The following is a 14,111-nucleotide window of genomic DNA, read 5'->3' as shown; positions in this document are numbered from 1 at the left end:
TCCTTCTATATAGGATCACAGGTCTCTATGATCATTTCACAAGCCACGCCCCCCCCACCCCCCCCCACAGGCTCCCCTAGGCTCCTGCCAGAAAGTGTGTGGTATGCCCACCAATAGACCTCCCAGCATCCACCCACTTCTAATGATGGGCATACATGCAATGTTCTTTTTTTTCGTTCAGCCCATGGGCTAAACAAAAAAAAAAGAACATAGCAGATTCCTCCATTTACATTGATCGAATGAAGAAACGGATCGATCGGACGAAGAAACCTCTGCCAAGAAAAGTGTTCAAAAATATATGGCGAAGCAGAGGGGTGTGTCCACCCCATCCCATATCCTTCACCATATATGCTCTTTTTTTTATCTGCGGTGGTGAAATCACCTACAGCGCTGCAATCATTGATTTACGTATATGCTGAGAGCAAACGCTGTTGTTGTCAGGATAAACAAATTAGTGCTGCAGCTCATGGGTGTACCTGCAAAATAAACAATGCTTAACAATAAAACACAGTAACGATAAAACTGTACAATGTAATAGTATACAGTTCAGTAAAACAGTAGAATGGTGTTATCTGCAACGCATACTATGCTTAACAATGAAAAAGAGTAATAATAAAACATTACATTACAGCAGTATTATTATAAAGTACAGTAAAACAGTAAGAAAAGAAAATTAACTCAATTAAACGACCACTATTTTTGGCTTTTTTATTTTTAGTAACACACCACCTGTATTGGGTCCCTTACTCTGGATGAAGGAGCACAGAGTCACCTTTGGTCAGCAGTATTGTTAATCTAGGGGGAAGGGAGTGTTAGATGTACTAGCAGACAGCTGCCACTTTTTATAATCAGTTACAGCAAACAGTTTTTGTTTTCCTTTTGGGATAAAGGTTTTATAATATTAAAATTAATCAATGTAAGCACCCCTGCCAGTGTTGAATGGTTTGTCCCATTCCTGTAACTGATAAACGGGCAGGAGCGCTTTTGAAAAACAACAGACTTACTGGCCAGATCCCCAGATGAAAATAGAAGAAAGCCTAAAAAAGAAAAAGAATGCAGCCATCACCTCTAAGAAAGGGTAAGCTGCAATATAATGTTTGCTTTTGGGTTTAATACTGCTTTAAGTGTAAGAACTTCTTCAGCACGCAGAGCCACTGACCAAGTGAAGAGTTTTAATTATGACCTTCAAGAAAATGGCTGCACACTTTACAAGAGTGAATGAAAATGATGCTATGCTTATTTTTTCCCAGAATGGTATGTCTGTGTTAAACTGTAAGTTACTGAAGGTGTCTAGTAAGGGCTTCCTATTTAAATAAAGAATTTTCAATTACAAGAGCAAACTGAGCTATTGGTGGGTTGAAATAAATGGGAAGAAGGCCTGTTTGCTGTAAAACCTTTTTTATTATAACCATTTAACCTTCACATTTTAGATCACTGTTTAGAAGCTCCTTTACCACCAAATCGAAGAGCACCAAATGATGTCAAAATAAATAGACTTTCCCAAGAATATGATCATCTACCGGCATGCTCAGGTAATATGCCTTTTTTTTGGTAAACTAATGTAAATTGTGATTAAAGTATAACTAAAGGCAAATATTTATTTTCGTTTTGGATAAAGTGGAGAAGGAGTAGAACACCTGCCTAATTTTAATTACTATCCCTGTGTCCCCATTAGGGAGAATCTCCCTCTCTATTTACTGTTATCATAAATGAAGGCGCTAAAGCAAAAAAATTTCCCAGATTTTTGAAGGAGTTACTTCATTTTGGAGGGTTTTCTCCTCACTTCCTGTTTTTGGGAAACATGGGAAAGGACGTGATGAAAAATCACCTTAACGAGACACATATGACAAAAACCGACAGGGGTTATAACCCCCCATTAACTGTATCCAAACTGAAAACAAGATCTCCTTTAATTCTACTTTAAGGTTGTCCATCCCATTATTATTATTATTTTTATGATGTATAAATGTTTAGGTTTTTTATCAGTGAATCTGCATGTGTTACTAACCGGGCGTACTAACCTATATACACTAGGAAGTGGATGGCACGTCCTAAGCAAAAATGGCCATCTATAGTTACTACAGCAACACTTTGAAAGCACTCAATATGCTTTTGCCATGTTTTGTTCATACCTTTTACCATACTACTTTTTGCCAAGTTTTGTATTAAATGCCCTTTTGTTTTTCTGCTTCTATGAATAATGCTGTTGCCATTTTCAGTAACAAGTGTGCACATCTCCATATGACGATAAACACTGCAATCTTTGCCCTTTTTCTCTATTTAAATATATTGTAGATTATTCCTTTTCCTTTTCTTAATCTTACAAGCGTGTATACTTTCAGAAAGACAAGCAACAAAAGAACATATCGAAAACAGGTCTGCGATGAGAGATCAATACAGAAAAATAATGCACTGGTTGCTTCGGCAACATTACATAAAAAAGGTTTAAGATGTCTTCAAACCCTTCCACATGCATTTAAAAAAGGGCTATAGTAAAAAGTGAACAGATTTATTACAATATTAAGCCTGCATGACAGCCTAACACCTTACTATTTGTTTTTAGAACAGTAATCCTAAGAGGCCTGGTAACAGTACAATTTCCAAGGTATTTCTTTAAAAAGTCACCACTAGGGATGATCGAACGGTTCGGGTCGACCATCGGTTCGACCCGAACATTGGGTGTTCGGAATTCGGCCGAATTCCGAACTTTTTTCGGTAAAAGTTTGGAATTCGGTCACCAGAACTGCCCAATATGCAATGGGACAGGAACTGGGCTTTAAAAGCTTGTGATTTGCCCAGAAACGTCAGTAAAAGCCAATGAGGGGGCAGGAGTCTCCTAGGAACGTGATTGGAGTGACTATGGGGTCCAGAGGCCAATCAGGAGTGAATATGCCCCCCAGTATATAACATAGCCCCGCCTAACCTCTAGCACTGTAATACAGAGGCTTTTGAAGAGAGTGGAAGCATTTGTGTTTCTCCTGCTGCTTATAAAGCTCCAGTGTCATTTTGCAATTATGTTCTGCTGTATGGAGCTGTTCTTTTAGTGTGAGGAAAGGGATATGCAGTGTAGTTAGGGTACTATATACCACTATAGTTAGATTCAATAATCTAGTTTTTGTAGGGATACTTTTAAGTGCCAGGGTTTCGTCTAGTGAGCATGTTGCACTGCTGATATATCTACAGCAGGTATACGTGCTTGCTAGTCAGCTATTGTGCAAAATACCATACCCCCTTACAGGAAGCACATTGTGACCCCACTCTGTCATGTCAGGGTGACCGTAGTTTAGGGTGACCTGACTCTGCCATGTCAGGGTGACCCCACTCTGCCATGTCAGGGTGACCGTAGTTTAAGGTGACCTGACTCTAATAAAGCCTCAGTGACAACTATACATAAATTAAAATTCATCAACAAAAAAAATAGATTATCTTTCTTAGAATTTCAGTAGCGCAGGGATGGTGTTACCCTCCTTAATAATAAAGTGCATAAATAATCCAAAACCTCAAACTAAGCAAGAACAGAGTCCTTCAAAAGTCTTTGTTTATGTAGTGCATTTATTTGCACTTTATGAAAGGAGGGTAACACTTTTCTAAGAAAAATAATCTATTTTTTTTTCTGGTTCTGGACATGCTACAGAGCTGAAACTTCACAGGTACACTTTTTAGACCCCCCTAGACACTAAATCCAAAGAAATCTCTTTTTTTTTTTTTTCAATAATTTTTTCAATAATTGGCTCTCTATCAAAAATTAAAATTTAAGAACTTTTTTTTTGCCTGATTCATTGTCCCTGGAGCATGACCCAGAACCCTATGCACTTTTTAGGGGCATTTATTAGGTTTTAGGGTTTCAAAATGGTGTTTTTTGATTCCCGAAGTTAGGGTCCCATTGATTTCAATGGTGTTCTGGAATCCGAACCGAACTTTAGGGAAATTCAGGTGTTCTGGTCGAACTGAACTTTTCAAAAGTTCGATCATCCCTAGTCACCACCAGTGTGTTTGATTTTGGAGGAATATTCAGAGCAGTTGGCTCCCAAGTTTGCATAACCGTTTTCCTAACATCTATCTACAAGACACAAGGCATGGTTCCATGACCAGGCACTACATTTCTCAAAGATTATTCCTTTATGATATTTTATTTATTCAGACTGAATCTAGACATGTTCTAACCCCTTTTATGACCAGAGTTCATTGACGCCTAGATGCCTAGACCAAATTTGTCTGTGTCTTATTATTTCATACCTAAATATTTTCTATATATGTTTTAAATACATCTAAATCTTTTATTTGTTACGTTGTTTTTTTTTTCTCATGTATTCTGACAGTTTACAATTAAATAAAGGGGACAGCAGATCCCATTACAGAATGAAGTGTCAGCGTAGATTCAGACTGGTGCATGGAAAACCCTGCATGTGATTCACACAGGAATCGCACTACACAGGCATCACATGTTATGTGCACAGAAATGCGGTGCAATTCCTGTACAAATCACATGCAGTGTTTTCCAAGTACCAGTGTGGATATAAATACCTTTTGTATAGCTCAAATCGCATCCACACCAAAATGGTGCAGGACCCTTTTTTTTCCCTGCACCTTAACACACATGCGATGTGATTCTGACAATCGCACTGTATTTTACGATCTGTTTCAGGATGTCGTTAATCTAACATTGACACCCACGGCAGATCATATGGACGCAGTGCGATGCGGGAAATGTAGCAGATCTTGTGCATTTCGCGCATCGCATCAGTGTTCATTATTTTGTCAATAACGTTTCCACCCTGGATGTATTTACTAGACATTTATGACATAGTGATAACTTGATCAGGAACCACACTTGTTTCTAGAAAAGAATATTTTTTCTCTAATAGCTCATGCTTGACCACTGAGATCCAAGAGAAAAAGCACAAGAAGATTTATACCATAAGAGTTCTAGGCCTAATGGTTGCCACAGGAAACATGGTCAAGAGAGGAAACTAAATTACCCATCAACATCTTGGCGCTGAGAGCAGTAATGCTGTACCTGCAGAACTGAACTTCTGAAGGTACACCCAATCCAGGTGCAGTTAGGCAGTATGTTGGTTACCATATGGGTATGAGCAGCCTGGCTGCTTTAAAGGAGGCAAACCAGATTCTCTCATTAACCAAACTCCCTGTCCAGCAATATCTGTAGTCCACATCACAGGAGTGGAGAGCTGGCAAGCGAACTATCTCAGCTGCCACTGCTTGGGCCATGGGGAATGGTCTGTTTCATCCAGATGTATTCAGTCTGATATGCCAAAGATGGTGGATTCCAAATGTTGACATACTAGCCTGCAGTTTTAACAACAAGCTTGTTGCCAGGCCTAGAAAAACCTAGTACATAGGCATCCAATTTCTTGCAGATGAGCCCTGGCCTCTTTCACAGCAAGCCAGATCTTCTATCTTATGGCCCTCTGTACCATCCTTCTTCACTGTCTGGCTTTAACAACATGACTGTTAAAACTGTTAAAGTGTTAATAAACACACAACAGTAAAATCTGTCTGTAGATGCAGAATAGCATGCTTGTTATACTCACTGTGGAACTCAAGTGATAAATCCTTTGCATTGTGTAAAAATACTGTGTGATCCTGTATGCACAGATCCTCCCCCCTCCTGCACGTTCACTCTGCACAAGTCCAGATAAACACAATAAGTGTAGTTCAGCTGCACATGCTCAGTTTGGTCTCTATTGCTCAGAGAACATCTCCTGGTTTTAGCTGAGCTATTTAGGTTACATGGAATTAACATCACACATTTGGGCGTGTATACAGATCCTAAATGACAGCCCAGTCCCTCCCTCCTCCTCCATGCCCAGTAACTAAAAAAAAAACACAGTGGGTGGGGTGTCGCATCTTGATTGATGATGATTTTTTTTTTTTCTTGGGAGGGTACATGTGATCCACACAGGGCCAATCAGCACTGTCCAAACATGTTCAGACAGATAATTTAGGGTCTTGAAGACTGATAGGACAATTGTGGGAAAAATGAAAACTCCTCCTACAATCTACCTACAATCTACCAGCACTCACTAATACAAGTCACAAGTTTGCTCTAATTTCTATATACAGCTGATGAGAAAAGGCATTTATCAGTTTATATTTACCAAAATAATTGCATTTCCATGTTCTGTGTACTGTAGGAGACCAGATATAGTGAATGCAGGATCCTGAGTTTAGTAACAATTTAAAGGACTGTTTCTGTAACTCCCACTTTGAAAGCAAAATAAGCCACACCCAGGAAGATCTATTATTGTACCTGAAAATCCTATTTTGCCTGGTGTAAAACGTAGTCAGTTCATTCCCAGAGATCACTTTGTGCCTTACATTCTGGCTTAACTACAAACGGGAATTTGGCTTGTAACATCTTTAACTACTTCAGGAACACCACATTGTACTGCGGATGGGCGGCTCCTGCGGGCACAGCAACTTACCTGTATGTCATTCTGTGCTTCCAGGTACAGGGTGCTCATGTGCCCAAGGCAGGAAGGATCCCGCTGCATCCAGTCACAGTAGCATTTGTCAATAGATCCCAGTCAATGATTCATGGCTGAGACCAGAACAAATTGATTTTTAATAAAAAGCAGTACATAATATACACATTAACACTTGTTATGCACATACTTAACCCCTTGATTACCCCAAGAAGGTAACCCCTTCCCAGCCAGTCCAGCCAGTGTCTCAAACTATGGGTGTATTTTGTTTTCTTTGAGTTTAGATATTTTTTAAATTACTTGATTTGAAAGAACTACAATTAAATTTCTGTCATTGCAATATGGTAACATTCTATGCCTACCAAATGTAATGTACTTGATGCCTTTGCACATTTTTGCAGAATATTCGTAAGAAATTGGTTGTAGTGTAGTAAGTTGGTAATGAATCAAAATCTCATTGAAGACTACATAGTGTGCACAAAGAATGAGTTGCATTCTTTGAAAATGAAAAAAATAGGAGTACATTCTGCACAGTGGATCAAGAGAAGAGTTTTTTTGTAAAACAAGAACACAGCTGAGAAAAGCACTTTTTAGATATATGTTTAAATACGTACAATAGGAAAATTCTGGGAAAGAGTTGCTCACTCTAATGGAAAATGATGTGCCCACAGATATAAATTTGGTTTGGTTTAGTCAGCAGTGTGAACAATGCAGTTTAAATATTTCTCAAATGTAATGCCATTTTAATTAAGTGTCTCTCAAGTATGTATTTAACCAGCAAAAAGAAATCCATAAAGCTTACATTGTACTTTCCAGTGTATTGACTGGACTCCAGAACATACTGTAATCATTGTTCCAGAAATGTAGGGCTATGAAAGTTTAAAACGCAACTGGCTTATTGGTGGGGAAAAAATCCAATATTGCTTTGTTGCAGCAAAATTATGATTTTGTCTCCTATCAGTTCTTCCTTAATGAGTAATTGTAAAAGAATATGTATAATAAGCATTCACGTTGAAGGCTTGTGCTCGAACAGTCACAGTTCTCACTACGAAGAAACAAGAAAGCAGCGCCTACTGAGTGTAGCATACAAAATTTAATAGGGGTTAAAAGAAATTATGCACTCACAAAAGGTAAATGGTATGCCAGCATTGTAAATGTAATGGCTCATCTGCAGAGTCTCTGGTATTGGATGGATGCTGCTGAGACGAGTCAGTGTCTATCAGTCGGCATAGCTGTTTCCACGGCACGCGGGTGACGTCACATCCAGCAGCTGAGATGGCAGGAGAAGCGTGTGTTCGGAGCATACGTGCTCCTTCGTCAGGCTCAGAGTCATGCTGGCATACCATTTACCTTTGTGAGTGCATCATTTCTTTCTTTTAACCCCTGTTAAACTTTGTATGCTACATTCAGTAGGCGCTGCTTTCTTGTTTCTTCTTAACATGTGTAGAGCCTCTCCTTGCTTCAGCCGGCAGACACTTGAGTACAGCTTTGTTTACTTGCACTACTACCGTCGTTGAGATTTGGAAACTATCCTGGATTCCTCCACTACCCACTTTATCCTCCACAGCTGTCCAATTATACATTGCATATATATTTCAGTTCTGTCCACACTAGCAGAGGCGCCATAATATTGTTATAGTTCTCACTACATTGCTGTTGCCAGTTTTGCAGCAGTTGCCCTTGAATGGGGATGACTAAAATCATTGATCTCTTCTATTAAGTGGTATTTGTATAAAATAAATCCCATGAGAAGATTTTTTTTGTTTGTAAGGTGAAAAAGGCACCGATCAACCATAACATTATGACCACCCTCCGTAACCTGTCAAGGCATAGACTCCATTAGACCTCTGAAGGTATAACACCAACCTGTCAGTAGCAGATCCTTTAACCAATTCCGGACCACCCACCGCATATTTACTGTTGTTCTCTCTGGAATGATTAGAGCTCCTGTGATCCTTCTATATAGGATCACAGGTCTCTATGATCATTTCCCAAGCCCCCCCCCCACAGTTATAATCACGCCCCTAGGCTCACATTTAACCCTTTAATCACCCCTGGGTTAACCCCTTCCATGCCAGTGTCATTATTGCAGTAACAGTGCATTTTTTTAGCACTGATTACTGTAGTAACTTCACTGGTCCCCCCCAAAAGTGTCAAAATGTCCGCCGTAATGTTGCAGTTCTGCTAAAAACCGCAGATCGCCGCCATAACTAGTAAAAAAAAAAAAAACAATAAAAATGACAAATCTTTCCAGTAGCTAGTAGACGTGATAAATTTTGCACAAACCAATCAAAATATGCTTATTACGAATTTTTTTTTTTTTTTTACCAAAAATATGTAGCAGAAAACAAATTGACCTAAAATGTTAAAAAATTTAGATTTTAAATTTTTTTGAGAATGTTATGTAGCAGAAAGTGAAAAATATTGTTTTTTTTTTTCCCCAGAATTGTCGCTCTTTTTTTGTTTATAGCGCAAAAAATAAAAATCGCAGAGGTAATCAAATACCACCAAAAGAAAGCTCTATTTGTGGGGAAAAAAAAGACATCCATTTTATTTGTGTACAGCGTCGCACGGCCGCGCAATTGTCCATTAAAATAACGCAGTGCCAAATCGCAAAATATCGCCTGGTCATTAAGGGGGCAAAGTGTTTGTAAAGGATTAAGCATGTCATACTTACCTGCTCTGTGGTACAGATGAAACGTACATCGGGGTAAGGTGGAGCATGTGCTGACGTTATCCCTGCCTAGCTGGACCCAGCACCAGCGGCGTATGTTTTTGGATTTTTTGCATGTAGCAAGAGATTCAATTTATAAGTAATTTTTCGTCTTTTAAACAATACATTAAAATAACGATATCACACTATCGGATCACACTTAATTACAGCAGCTCATGTGGACATCACTGTTGGAGCACACTGGACTGGATAGATTTTGAATACACTTATGAATTGATATATTGTTTCATTTTGTACTTGCATTTATTTTTGTTTCTGATTTTTTTTTCACACACACATTGCTGTATATTTTCAAAAACACACTTAGGCTCCGTTCACATGTCAGCGTATGGAACGCGGCGCGATTCCGCCCGCGATCCGGAGATTATTGCAAATCGCGGGACGCCTATGCGTTGCCTGTGATTTGCAATAGCCCCCCAAACGCTGAGCGATGTTGCCGCGATTTCCACCTGCCGAATCGCAGAACATCACGTAAAAAAAAATTGCGGGACGCATTACGCCCAAAAAAGTACAAGAGCTTCTTTGGAGCGTATTGCGTCCCGCGATTTTTTTGCGCGATGTTACCGCGATTCGCTCAGCGTTTGGGGGGCTATTGCAAATCACGGGCAATGCACAGGCATCCCGCGATTTGCAATAATCTCCGGATTGCGGGCGTAATCGCGGCGATTCTGCCCGCGATCCATACACTGACATGTGAATGCAGCCTTACATTTTATAGTTGATACACTCAGAACACATTTGTGGACTTGATACATAGTACTGGTTTACATGTGTAGACCTGATTATTATTTTACCTTGGACTTTTTTTTATTTTCCCTATACTTGTTTTTGGTTGTTTATAAACGTTTCACATAGCACAACTATTTTTAAGACAATTTTCACCTTGCTTTAGTATTCATAGCTTTTAAGTGCAGCTGTGTTCTATAATATTGAGGATATTATCTGAAGCAACATGCACAGTTCATTTTGAATATAACAGCTAAAGCTTAGATTAGTGTTGTATTTATAAAAAAAAAAAATTACAGACTAAGTGAAAAATAATAACCAACTCTACAGTTTTTTTTCTATGGCTTTTTTTTTTTTTTTTAAATACAATACAAATCTAAGCCTTGTTTGCTATATATTAGTCCTAATGAGAAGGAAGCTTTCAATACTGAAGCTTTTGGCATTTTTAATGAACTTTGTGGCCAATAAACTGTTTCTGAACTGTAAAATTCTCTTTGTACCTTTTATTCTACATTAACTTAAAGCTATTACTACAAGGTCTTACTTATGGCCATGATACACAAGAGCCACTTGTGAAAAACATCTATATTTAACTAGGTTACCTACATTACTAGTGCCCCACATGCTTATTTATTTAAAATGTGTCAGATATTTCATTTCCTTGTCTTTTTCATGTTAGCTGAAGAGATAGATAGGTGTGTGTGTGTGTGTGTGTGTGTGTGTGTGTGTGTGTGTGTGTGTGTGTGTGTGTGTGTGTGTGTGTGTGTGCGCTATTATTACATACTATGTAATGTCTGTTTTTTTATTCTTCCCAGTGAGATGCTTTCTTTTTTATTATATTTTTATTGCAGTAATATAGTGACACTTTTTTGTGGTCTGGTGCTTTATGTGAGCAACTGTATTGCTTTAGTGCAGTGGTCTCCAAACTGAGGCCCTTTGCTTGCTTTTATCTGGCCCATTGAGGCACTGTTGCTCCCACTGATACCAACGATAGGGCACTGTTCCCTCCACTGACACCATGATAAGCCACTATTCCTCCACTGGCACCAATAATGGGGCACTCTTCCTCCCACTGACAGCAACAATCCAGCCACTATTCATCCACCTGATACCAAAGATAGGGCATTGTTTACTCCCACTGACACCAAGATGTTTTTTACTCCTACTGGCCATGGTCTGGTCCTCATCAGGTTTGATGGACCATAAACCGGCCCTTTGTTTAGAAAGTTTGGAGACCCCTGCTTTAGTGTATCTATTCATTATGGTAATGCAGCTGTAGGGCATTGAGCTTTGTGGGTACATTTTACCAAATCAGTTGTTATATTTTTTATATTGATGTTTTTTTTCTCTTAAAGGAATTTTTATTTATATTTACTATTCATAGTTTTTAGTTATAAATTTATGTGCAGCATTACTTGCTTATTACTCATACAAGCTTCACTTCCTTCGTGAGCAAGCTATAGGTGGTTTGATTTTCTTTCCTTCCACCATGGTTAGAAGGAATGAAAATTGCTTGATTCCCCTGTCGGCACATTTAGCGTTGATGGAGGAATTACTCCTGAAGTGCTATTGTGTTCTGACGACAGGGAGCCTTCCCGACCAGCAGAACACAATGATTACTGCTAGCTGCTATAGTTGCAAGCAGTAATTGCATGTAAAAAAGCTAAAAGGCTGGTTGTACCCAAGTTGATCGATGGATGAACCAACCTTCCAATAGATGGATCGAGTCTCAGCTGGTTAAATAGGGATCATCTATGGCTAGCTTAAATAATGCAGCAAAGTGCTTGTGCACTCCCAAGCTCATAGAAAGCCTATGGTTATTGACCATGGTGAGCTTTAGACGTCCATCAAAATTAAGGTCTCTCAAATGAATTTCAGGTAAAAGTATTTCTGTTATACCTTCACGTTACATTTATTTTCAGTGGCCTAACCTTGTAAATAAAAAATACTGCACAGTTTCTCTTTATTTACATTTTATATTTTTATTTTCCAGAATGTCCACAAGCACCAGCCAGACCACCCAAACCACTGCCTCGCAGAACAGCACCTGAGATTCATCACAGGAGACCTTACAGCGCTGACTGTTCAGCAGAGAATGTAGATGCAAAAATAGCAAAATTAATGGGTGAGGGATTCTCCTTCGAAGAAGTTAAAAGGGCTCTGGAAATTGCTCAGAATAATGTAGATGTGGCACGGAGCATACTGAGAGAATTTGCGTGCTGCCCTCCTCCAGTCTGTCCACGTTTAAACTTATAACAAGATGACATGTCCTTTAGGACCGTGGGTTTGAAAAGGAAGAACGGATTTCATTTATCATCTTAATTTAAAAACTGTCATTCCAAAATTTGTCATTTTGATAAATGTTTTGGGGCTTGAATAATTGCTTACTTATATAAAAAAAAATAAAGGGAAAATTGATAAATGTTGATTTTACAAATCTGCCATATACAGGTGTAACATATGGCTATGTTTTCCTTCCGAAAGAAGTAAGCCTGTGAATTTTTTTTTATTTTTCCTTGATTAAAGCTGGTAATTTTTTTAGGTATTATAATTATTTTTTCTAGTTTTACATTGGTTGTTTTTTTTTTTTTTAATTTCGAAGTTTTATGTTGTAGAAGTTCACCAGCACTTTCTGACCTCATTGCATTCTGGAAAATGCTTTTTTTTAAAAAATGTTTTGTCTTTTTTATATTGCATTTTAATTTATCCAAAATATACTGCAAACAGTGGCCTTTACTACTGACATACTGAGGTTTTTTTGTATTATGTGGAAAAGTATTTGAATGTACAATGAATGCATTTTTGTGGGTGATTTGCCTTTACAAAAGTATTTTGATACTGTTGTTAGCAGAGATGTATAACTTCAGATATGCTGACTTTCAATCTTCTATGATCTTAGATGAAAGTGCATAAAAGGAAAAGGCTTACAATAAAGAGCAGGATCATTTTTTTTTCCTGTGTAATGTGATGTTTGGGGAAAATACGCATCAAAGAACAGAACAGTTTAAATTATGTGATCTCTATTGAGGTTTTGGTGCTGGATGCAAAGCAATAAGATTGTGGATTGATGACATCTGTAGATTTTAGATGTAACACTTCCATTTCTCTTGACTTTTCGACTGCAAAGGGTATGTATGAAACTCATCGGTCATCGTGGCGACCTGTATATGTAGTTGGAGATGAACTTTGAGTAAACTTTACCAATGGCAAAAATAGATTTTGGCTTCAACAGGTTGTTTTATTCTTTTTTTCCATTAGTAACCCAGATTTATTTAAGAAATGTACATTTTTTTCTGTGGACTCTTATTTTCTATATATTTTTTGCTGCTTCTGGTTTAAGAGTTCAAATCTTCACTTTTTTATGTAAAGAAAACTTTTAAAAGCCATGATGTGTGAATAGGAAAAACTGATTTACAATAAATCACCACTGATAAATCCACTTACAAATACTGGACAGTTGATTGAATAACAATAGTTCTGCAGCTTTGAGTGTGTTTTCCCTACCCAGGAGACAACCTTTTGGAACATAATGGGGGGCCTGTCTTTTTTTTATTTTTTTATATCACTCCTGAAACTAAGTAGTGTGACTTTTAGATTACCTAAAGCTGTTCATACACTAGTAGATTTCCAGATGAATGTTAGTATGAAGATTTCCAGTGTGTTCAACGACATGGCAAATGTCATTCGAAAGTGCTAAGGGCTCTTTCACACGGACGTTCCGTATGTCCCTAAATCACCCCATCCGTTTGTGGGTGATATACGGACATAATAAATGTCTTTGGGATTGCGGATGTCAGCAGATGACCATCCGCTGACATCCGATTTTCGTCCTTTCAGTTCTGTTCCGTTTTTTGGAACGGAACAGAACCCTATTTTTGTTCCGTTTAAAAAACGGAACGGATGCAAAATCGGATGTCAGCGGTGTCATCCGCTGATATCCGCAATGCCCATAGACATACATTATGTCCGTATATCATCCGAAAACGTGAAAAAAAAAAAGTGCCGGAGCAGATCGCAATACGGTCTGCTACGTGTGAAAGAGCCCTTAGTGGGGGTCAAACGTTCTTAACCACTTTAAGACCGGATGATTTGGCTGCTCAATGACCAGGCCCTATTTTGCGATTCGGCACTGCAAGACTTTAACACAAACAATTGCGCAGTCATGCGACGCTGTACACAAACGAAATTGACTTCTTTTTTCCCAC

At 38.5% G+C, this 14,111-nt stretch overlaps 1 protein-coding gene across 1 annotated transcript in view; it reads left to right on the top strand.

Annotated features, from left to right (window-relative positions):
- The window catches only part of CBLB (Cbl proto-oncogene B), a 352,982-nt gene extending 339,832 nt beyond the window's left edge, over positions 1-13,150 (top strand). The window contains exons 16-17 of the mRNA XM_082245962.1: positions 1,431-1,532; positions 11,900-13,150. Of these exons, the coding sequence (XP_082102088.1) occupies positions 1,431-1,532; positions 11,900-12,162 (365 nt within the window). The 3' untranslated portion in view covers positions 12,163-13,150. The remainder of the gene's footprint in view (positions 1-1,430; positions 1,533-11,899) is intronic.
- Positions 13,151-14,111: the final 961 nt, after the last annotated feature.

The sequence above is a fragment of the Pelophylax lessonae genome (assembly GCF_965119305.1).
Source record: "Pelophylax lessonae genome assembly, chromosome: 2".
Lineage (NCBI taxonomy): Eukaryota > Metazoa > Chordata > Amphibia > Anura > Ranidae > Pelophylax > Pelophylax lessonae.
This window is presented reverse-complemented; position numbering and strand designations above follow the sequence as displayed.